At 41.1% G+C, this 10,140-nt stretch overlaps 1 protein-coding gene across 1 annotated transcript; it reads right to left on the reverse strand.

Annotated features, from left to right (window-relative positions):
- Positions 1–51: 51 nt before the first annotated feature.
- LOC121416626 (monocarboxylate transporter 5-like) lies at positions 52–7,361 on the reverse strand. The gene is made up of 4 exons (XM_041610108.1): positions 7,123–7,361; positions 3,051–3,200; positions 1,394–2,476; positions 52–173 (listed from the first exon to the last, which is right to left on the reverse strand). Exons 1-4 carry the CDS (start codon positions 7,316–7,318, stop codon positions 64–66), a joined length of 1,539 nt encoding a protein of 512 aa, XP_041466042.1. The 5' UTR covers positions 7,319–7,361; the 3' UTR covers positions 52–63.
- Between the last annotated feature and the right edge of the window lie 2,779 nt (positions 7,362–10,140).

Raw genomic sequence — 10,140 nt, forward strand, 5'->3', positions numbered from 1 at the left:
AAAAAATTGTTGGTTGTCCCCTCCTAAAATTTTTTGCTTCCGCCGCCAATGGTTATACCATGCTTATCTCTCTGCGATTATCAACGGAATGATGAGTAAGAAAACCATCGTATCGACCGCTGCGATGAACATAAATGAAGCGTTGAAAGAGCCTGTTGCGTCTGCCACGTAACCTGTGTAAAGAACGATAAAGAACATTTTAAATCTGTGACATGCACTGTTAAAAAACCCGTGATTTTACAGAAAAAAGAAGATTTTGCAGAAAGCAATAACAAAATCATAAAAACAGGACTCTTTCTTCAGTTTCTGCAACAGGTCTGTTTAAAAGGCAAAAAGGGGGTTTATTTAATGAAATTTGTAAGATTTGATATACCAAATACTAACTTCCTGTAAGATTACGCAATCTGGTAAGATTACAAGTGTTATCGAGACTCTACTGCAGGAACTTCTTTTATTTTAACGATACATTTTCTAACAGTATATGATGCATAAATATATGTGACAATGTCATCAGATTAAGCGGTGAGTGATTGGTTCCAGGGGGGGAGTCAAATATACTGCTGCAGACATGTGTGATAAAAAAAAGCGCGTTTGAAGGTTTTTTTTTCAGTTTTGGACGCAGGCCGCGTGTGCACTCGTTAACGGTTTCAAAAACACTATTTTTTATAGGTGGTTTTGAAAGACTGGTTAATGTTTAATCGCGTGGTCAAGCGTATTCAGTGTATGTTTTTTTCTAAAAAAAATTAAGACAAGCCGAAAGATTTAAGGGGAGGCCCTATGTTTTTCCCCAATCTTTTCCTCGGGGTTTTTTCCCCCTCGTTTCTGAAAAGTGTTCGGGCCCGAGACAAAACTTGTTTAGGGGGCGTACTTCTGGAGAAAACTTGTTTGGGGACCAAAAAGTGTAAATAAATCCCGCGAAAAAGTTGTTTAGGGAAACATCTTGCACACGGTGAAAAACTCGTGGGGGGGGGGGGTGTTTGGAAATAATTTGGTCAATGCACGCATGTGTACATCAACACATTTGACTGCCCCCCCCCCCGGTTTGATTGTGGAATTGTAGATGACGTCACTGCAATAGTGCATCGTGCAGAATGATGTATTTAATTTTATGCTGCTATTTGAAAATGGCGATATAATGTAAAAATAAAAACACACACACACAAAACAAAGCCCCAAAAACAACAACAACGCGCAAAATTACCCTGATAAAAGTGATTTTGTTAATGGTGTTTAATTATGGTATAGGTAATAGGGTCACGTTTGTGTGTGTGTTTGCGCCCGTGTGGGTGTATAATTTTTGTGTGGGCGTGTGTGTGTATACATATGTGGGAAGGAGTACATTTTCTTATAAATGTAGTTCATAACAGGACGTACAAGGGACAGGAAGTCTTACCAGTTAAGGAAGATCCCAGAAAGGCTCCAACACCAAATGCAATCTCGGAAGACGCCAGTATGACCGGAAACTCGGAGAGAGGGGCTCGGTCCTTGCAAATGACCAATACCAGGATGTTCCGCTCGGCAATCGTCAGTGACGTAATAAAAGAAGTCACGACCGTTACCGCAAAATTAGAGCCAGAAATATCCACAAGTAGTGACGCTATGTTGAGGAAAGTCAGGAAAATAAACGAGGACCGCCCTGGTATGGGTATATACTTCAAAATCACCCCGCTGAAGCAGCGCCCGATAAAAGCAGCGGTTGCTGCTGAGTAAGCGACACACAAAGCCTTTGAAGTAGGGATGCCGAGAGCGACCGCGCGTGGGATAAGGAAGGAGTACCAACCACCGTTCATTGTAGCATATACCAGAGTAACTAGCATAAGAAGGATCATCCAACGATCCTGATTGTAAATGGAGTTGGTAAAGATTTGGCAACCATCGACGTACAGTTTGGAACCGTCTATTCGACCGATGATGGGTAAACCTGACCACGGCTTATCACCCGTTTTCTTAATGTGTCGCCGCGAACGGGATTCTAGCATCAAAGATGTTTCCCCGTGTGTCTCTTCGTTGATATCTTCCTGCGCGTTGCTTGCTGTACTTTCATCTCGAATGTTATCAGAGCTTGACCTAACGTTGGTGTAAATGGATCTTGCTAGTGCAGACTTGCCCAATTGATGAAGCAATACTGTCTGCTTACTTGAATCCCCACACGTTGATTCCTCGTCGATCGTACCCAAGAGCTCTTCCGTCATCCGATCAGGACTATGTGGGATTCTATGACCAACCATTTCGTCCTCCACTTCCTCGAAGTCTACCATCAAGGCCAAAGGTATCAGATTTGCCATGATGCCTCCGATGATCAGTAAGGACCCTCTCCAGCCGTAGATACCCATCAGGTAATCAGCAAGTAGTGGCACGAGGGCCATTCCGAAGGCATATCCTGATTTGCCAATGCCGTAGAAGACTCCAAAGGCATCGCCAGACTGGCTACTCAAGGTTATCACCATACTAATTGAAATGATGTTTGAACCCATTCCTGAAGCGAAAATAAAAGAATGCACACACATAAAAAAATACTTCTATATTTCCTACTTAATTTTCTACAAAGTTCCCGAATGCAAGTTAAAACGAGACCGAAGAGTTATTTTGATCCTACCTTTTCTTGGTAGTGTCAGAAGAGAGTTATTTCGTAAAAGAGATTACAGCTAGTTCGTGAGTATTCATGAACACGAATAGTAAAAAATATTAACGAATTTGCATCAGCTCGAGTAACTCGCCAGTGTGGCCAAAGTAGCAATGGGCCAATATCTCCATTTGCATTGACAAGATTGCGGGTTTAAATCCCAGTAAGTACGCGAAGAAGGAGGAGAAGAAGAAGAAGAAGGAAAAGGAGGATGAGAAGGAAAGAAGCAGCAGCAGAAGAATAAGTAGTAGTAGAAGAAGGAAACTCTTGACAAAAACAAACAAAGAGGCAACAGTTTTGAATTGGGGACGTTGTGTTTCCCCAAAATGTAAAACAAAGTATTCCTACTCTTCCCGATATGGACTGCCATTGCTTTAATGATGAGCAATCTTCCCTCTTACTCTACCACCGATCACGATAAACGTACCTGCAATTGAAAGGCAGAGAGCTAGCTCAACGCAATTGGTAACCGTTGATACAAGAAGGAGTCCTCCTGCTGCCAGGATTGCACCTGCCATCACCAGGTATCTTCGTTGGTTTCCATTGAGTCGCTGGTACAGGTATGTCACAGCTGGGCCTGTTGATGGAAGCAAAATTGAGGATTGCCGTGAAATTCCCAATCTTAAGCACTTCATCCCACCTTTCTCTCTCCGCCCCTTACACCCGGGGGGGGGGGGGGCACTCAGTATATAATGCATAGTGGGTATGTGCCGCGGAGGGGACCCCCATTTTTACACTCAAATTTCCGTTCCAAGGCATAGCATTTTTGTCTTATTGAGAAAAAGAACAAAGAAAGCCGCTCCAAGGCATACCATTTTCTTCTTATCGAGAAAAAAGTAAGACAGAAATCCGCTCCAAAGCTTCGCATATTTTTCGTTACGCCGTTCCGGTCGCATTGATCTGCTGCGATTTTGGTGAAAAGCGGCCGCCGAGCGCTGTCCGACCATCGTCTCTGTGCGAGCGCACCCGGCGGAGGCCGCGCTAGCTGCATCATGCACGCTTGCCCGTTCCATAGGGGTGCATACGCACGTACTCACTTGCTGGCGATCCGTTCCAAGGACCCCCGTTTTCACAAAATTGTAGTTCCGAAGCCCGTTCCGAGGACCCTCCTTTTTACAATAAGCCCGCTCCGGGGCCCCCGTTTTTTGTCTCGCCCGCGGCACACCCCTACCAATTTTTTGGTCGAGTGCCCCCCGGGCCCTTACAATTTCATCATTATTGTTTTTTTTGAGGGGGGGGGGGGGTGGGTGGTCATCGGAATCGATAAGGGTCTTCTAGTTACCCTTGTGGGCGGTTGGTCATCAGTGTTATTGTCAACTGTACATGAGACTGCACCGTCCAGCATACATAAGATCTAGAACACGGCATTTCGTTGTTGTATTGCTCATAGAAAAAAAAGATGCTCAACTAATATTGTTTCAACATTGAATGGGGCAGTTTGGAGAATCACATCAGCTCTATGTGTGTTCACTACTTGACACCACGGATTTCACAGAAGCAGCAAGAGAGCTAATGAACTCCGTGTTGCGTGTCGGGGTCTGAGGCATCGATTATTCAAGAATAGAGACCGCAAGTGGTATGATATCACCATAATTTTTTGGTCGAAGACTCCTGGGGTCGGAGGCGGTTTAGTACCCGGGGGATGGGAGAGGGGGGGGGGGCTTGAAACTACCATCTGATCCACACCAAAATTTAAGTATAGTCAATATGAATTTCAAAATTCAGTATTCATTGGGTTAAATTCCAGCCCCTCCTCTCATAAGTGATTTCCATTCTTAAGGGTATGATTTACAACTTGGTGCCACGCACTCCTACCATTTCCGAATATGAGTAGACCCCCGTGTATCTGACACCACCGAACCTTATGGCTTTGCTAGATTCTTCGTGAACATGGTGAAATGGTCGCTGAAACGAGACTAGCGGTCGAAGAAGGGAGCTTAAGGCCTGGTCACACCGCCCGAGCGTTGTTGGAGCGGTCGTGGAGCGGAGAGAAAAAAAATCATCACCGCTCGCTACCGTTCACCATTTTCGATTTCGATTTTTTTTTCTCGATTTTTTCCCCAATTTTGTGAGCGAAATTCGACCCTCTCTCCCTACCGCTCCACGACCCCTCCAACAATGCTCGGGCGGTGTGACCAGGCCTTTAGGAAACCTGGGTGCATGGATGCGAGATCGAGTGACCTCAGTCGCGAGGCCTTTTGGATACCAGTTTTTGCTTCTTGCTGTGAAATATTCATGAGCATGCCGATGCACCACTCCGTACTTTCAATATAATTCAAACAATAAAAAACAAAAGAAACAGTGAGGGGAGAAGATCATCGACTCTCTCATTTGCATGACACTGAGTTAGTCTGCTATGCATACTCTGAATGGCTCTTGAAGTGGGATCTGAAAGGGCGAGCGAAGCGAGCTATTTTTTCAGGTCCAGTAGACCTAGTCTGCTATGCAGACTCATTGAATCAGCTGTGATACACACACTGCAGATGTGGGTCTACAGTTGTAGACTAACACTGAGTTGTGCATATAACACTGTTTTGTGAAAAACACGTTTAAAATGTCACAACTTTCTTATTTTACATCAGATTTTGTTGAAATTTTCTGCGTTGTACTTGTTTGAATTTACTCTATTTATTCAAATCAACATTTTTCTGGGGTGGACTTTACCTTCAAGGTCGTCCTGCCCTATCGGCATACCTTGACAGTGGCGTAACTACGGGGAAGGGGCATAGGGTTGGCACATGTCCCCCCCCCCCCACTCCACCATTCGGCTGGCAAAAAAGGGGGGATAGGGAGAAAGGGAGAGAGAGAGACGTAGTGGGAAAAAAGAAATTATTGATTATAATGTTATATTACATTATAATTATGTTTTGTTACATTAAAACCAAATCATAATTTTTTATGAAACATAATTTGATCAGGGCCTATGTCTTCATTGTTCCTGGTGCTCACAATGCCTATTTAACGAGATATATAATCCTGTTGTACTAAAACCTCCCGTTTTCAAGCCTTACACGAAATATATTTAATCGCACTTCGAATTATACTGTTTAATGACTACTTAAAATGATTGTCCCATTTTAAGGTCTTGATATGAAACATTTCCTGTCCTGCTTACTTTCGCATTAGAGGATTTGTGAGATGTCAATTTTTCTGATCTGAATTTCAAAAATTTTGAGTTTGCGTTTCGCGCTCGCATCATATGGTTATTGAAATACGCATGGTCTTCGTGAATTCCTGCAAAGAAGCCTTAGATTGCCCCTATTCAGGTCTGGTTAGAGAGACGTGTCAGATAATCATGATAACAATGGCTACAAAAATGCTTCATGTCTTTAGATGCATTTCTAACAGAATCAGCATGCACTTTGCTCTTGCCTTAGATGACTATGGTAAGATATGTGTACTCTCAATGGATTCCTGTAGAAAATATTCCTTAAAATATCCCTGTTTGGGTCAATATATACAAAATTTCAGCGCGCGCCTCGCGCTCGCACCATTTGGTTAGTGAAATATACGTATCGTCTTCGTGAATTCCTAGAAACAATGCCTTAAGATGTCCCTCTTCAGGAGTGAATTTCCTAACTTTTCAGCTCGCGCTTCCCGCTCGCAATATCCTTTTAGTGAGATGCGTATGTTGATCATGACTACAAGTGCTTCATGTGTTTAGATTAATATAATTCTAACGAAATTAGATAACCTTTTAGTGTATTCCTAAAATAAAGTCCTGAAAATGTCCTTTAGGGTCAATATATACACAAATTTCAGCTGGCGCTGTGCGCTGGCATTGTTTGTTTAGCGAGACAGGTAGGTATAATGATTAAAAAAGTTGCTTATAAAGTCCCTTTTATGTCCGAATATAAAAAAATGAATAGATAAAAAAAGTCAGCCCGCGCACACTTTATATGATCAGTGACATATATATCCGTTCAATGACACTGTCCTTAAAATGTCTCAATTAGGTCAGTATACCGTTTCAACTGATCGTGCTCACCAAGTGACTCATTTTTCTTTTTTTGCTGGTGCCACCATTGTCGTGACTCAAGGTACGCCAATTTACCCTGACTTCATCCTGCTCTCGACCAACTCACACTGGTGTGAAGTGTCCCTATCCTATCCTAATATGTCTCCTCATCCTCTCGACCTCTGCCGGTACCTTCGGGGACAGATCTAGGAAATCCCAGACGGGGGCACCTTTTTTTTTCTTCCCCTCACTTTTCTTTCATTTTCTCGATCCCTTCCCGCGGCCCTTTTTGTTCTTTTTATTCTCCTCCCCCTTCTCTTCCAAAAGGGAACACGGACCGGAGGTGCCCCCTTGGATCTGCAACTGGGTACCATAGGCCTATACATTTTTATGAAAATTCACCGTCTATGGGAGCATCGACTGGAAATGTCTTCTAAACTTCTAGATAAGGCGTCAGAACATTGTCTCACTGCGATACTCTGTTGTTCCCACACACAGGAAACTGCAAGTTGTTAGTTTTTTTAAATTCAAATATGCTTACCGGGGCCGAATGCTAAGGCATCAAATAACCCAAGTGCCAGTCCAGCACTGGTTCGGTTAAGATTTAAATTCCGTTCCATGTCAGGTAAACAGACACCAATGGCTTTGATCGTTCCAAGAAGATAGCACGTTTGCAGAAAGAGAACCGGGGTTGATTTTAGGGACTTTCTATTTTGAAAAATCGAACAAATTTCCATTTTGAATTTTCCACCAGTGAGGCACCGGGTTCGAGCATAGATTGTGAGGAGGGCTAAAGCATTTCATGGTACCAATTGTCTGGGGACAATAGTGACCCTATTTGCTTGTGCCCATTCATTTCTTTGTCATAGTTGATGCTGGATATACGCTATGTCAAAGCCCAATGATGTATTATGAATAGACCGGTTCGTAGTTACTTCATGAACAATTTTGGCCAAATGACCTTTCATTTCTATCATTATGAGAGGCAGATTTCAAAGCAAGATATCACGTAAGCTTGCCTTGCAATTACAAAGCAGGATGAAGAAATTGAATTGACCAGGTGACTAGAATAGCATACCAATGAACACTATATGAAGGTATTTGTTGCATTCCTACTTTGAATGCATATCACATCATGTACTTGGTAAATGTACAATGTACTTGGCCAACTGTGAAATATCAGTCGTTCGTGGACGCATTGTTTTTATGGATATAAATGAAAACCACAATTCAAAAGAATATATGAATAGTCAAGACATCAAAGTTGGTGCTTATCTCATTAGATTGTACACCACCATGTCACTTTAGTACAAATTACCTTCTTCTGATCATGCGTAGAAACTTTTAATCACGCGTAGAAAGGAACTACGAACTGGCTTGTAACTCTATGGAAATCCATTGGAAATAGGCAAAACTTTCTTTGTAAACAACAATAAATAATAATTAACATCATTTATATAGCTCTTATCACAAAGAATGTCTTTAAAGGCTTAAGGAAAATAAATAGGAAGACAAACATTTCAGCTAAAATTAAATTATACATGTTGACAGTTGAAGCTGCGTATATGCCAAGGACGATCTATTTAACGAGAATGTGAGTTTTTTAACATAGATTTGAATTTGTCAGTTGAGTCTGCTTGTTTTATGCTCTGAGGTAGGTTGTTCCAAAGTTGAGGGGATGCTGAACAAAAGATCGGTAACCATAAGACTGGGTGTTGATGGCAGGAACTTCTAAGAGTTATTTTTTGCATGAGCGCAAGATGGGTTGGTATTGTGATATTAACTGTTGAAGATTGGAGCTGATTCTATCAAACATTGGAAAGTAAGCAAGAGGATCTTAAAATCAATTCGTTCACGAACCCTTATGTTACGTGGCCAGGACCAACTCTACATCTCAGCACACAACAACCTCAACTTCTCCAACTCCTAAGTCACCCCAAATCCTCACAATCGATGACACATCTTTTAAAGACAGGGAAGCCGTGTTTGTGTATTTGATCTCTAGCCGCGAACCTTTTTATTACTGCTAGTCTACATTCAGACTTGGGTGCGTCACACCTCCACCCTTTAAGAACGAAAGTTATAACAGAACTTTCGTGACAAAATAGTACATAATCAATAGTAAATGTGGTTATTGAGGAATAAAAGTTCCAGACTTATGAAAATTTTGATGCTAAAGCCTTTTGTGCGTGCATTCGTTAAACTCTTTGTGATATCAATATCTTGGTTTAGAATACGCTCAATATTGTGTTTAAATAGAACATTCCTTTTGAGAACGTTAATATCCAAATAATCAAATACATGAACCATGTACTCACTGAGTGATTGAGTAAAATATACTTTAACATCCAAATGAGGGTTTTTGTTTTGAATTTGAGAATCCTCAAAAACCACCAACAACGACAAGTAAAAATACCATTGTATGAAAAATGCAATACAGTTGTACATCATGCTCATTCATTTTTGTCACACAATTTTTTTTTAACTCACTAATTAACCCTAAATAGACTGGGCTATTTCGACGCCTAAGAAGACTGGGGGGGGGGGGGGGCTGATTCAGCCCCCCTTATGATCTCGACCGTCGATCGCGCGATCGCGACGAAAATTGGCACACGCGTTACCCATGGCATTATCTACAAAACTATAACTTAAATTCTGAAAAAAATCTCATGTTTCATTAATTATGCTAATTTATGCGTAAAATCATAAGTTTGCTTTAATTAATGAAATAATGCCCCTGAAATGCTAATTTTTGTTTCACATACTCTAGATAGGCATCTGATCAAATTTATTTTAAAAAAATTTCAACATCACATTTATTTTCTTATGTATTCTATTGTTTTCTAAATTTCTTATGTATTTCTTTGTTTTTCGACTTTTTGATTTTTATTGTTTTTTCGTTGGAAATTGTCGGGGACTTTATTTGGAACATAAAAAAAATAAAATTAATTGATTTTAAGCAGTAAAAGGAAAAATAATGATACATTTATGTATTTTGGCTAAAAACACTATTTGCATTGGATTTGTACACAAATTCACGTTTTTGAGTAATTTTGGGTCTGCATGCACTTACGAAATGTTGCGTAATTTCCGAACCGCGTACCTGGGGGTCACGATTTTGGTCTCAAAAGTTGCGCGAGACTTGAAAGTAAAAAGTCAGTGAGCGACGCGTTCAAAAAATTTTGCGTGGCGGATTTATCGCGAAAAATGTCGAGGGGGGGGGGGCTGAATCAGCCCCCCAGTCTTTTTAGGGTTAAAACACAACCAATATAAGATAGGTTAAAACCTGAAACTATATACTTTCTGAAGAAAATCAATGCCATAAAAACGCAACCCCAATTACTTATTTTGGGTACAATTTCGTTGTGTTTTGTTTTAATTTTTGTATCCAAAAAGCTTACAAGCCCCCAGTGACAAAGACTGAGCATAAATGTACATGTATATCTTGATACAAAATAACAAACAGTTTGCAAAAATAAGATAAATGATGGAAGTTAAAGTTCACTTTGGGTTCATTTTGATGAGGTATCAGTTGGCACTTCAGTAGTGTTCGGCTTGT

Source organism: Lytechinus variegatus, chromosome 6, assembly GCF_018143015.1.
Source record: "Lytechinus variegatus isolate NC3 chromosome 6, Lvar_3.0, whole genome shotgun sequence".
Lineage (NCBI taxonomy): Eukaryota > Metazoa > Echinodermata > Echinoidea > Temnopleuroida > Toxopneustidae > Lytechinus > Lytechinus variegatus.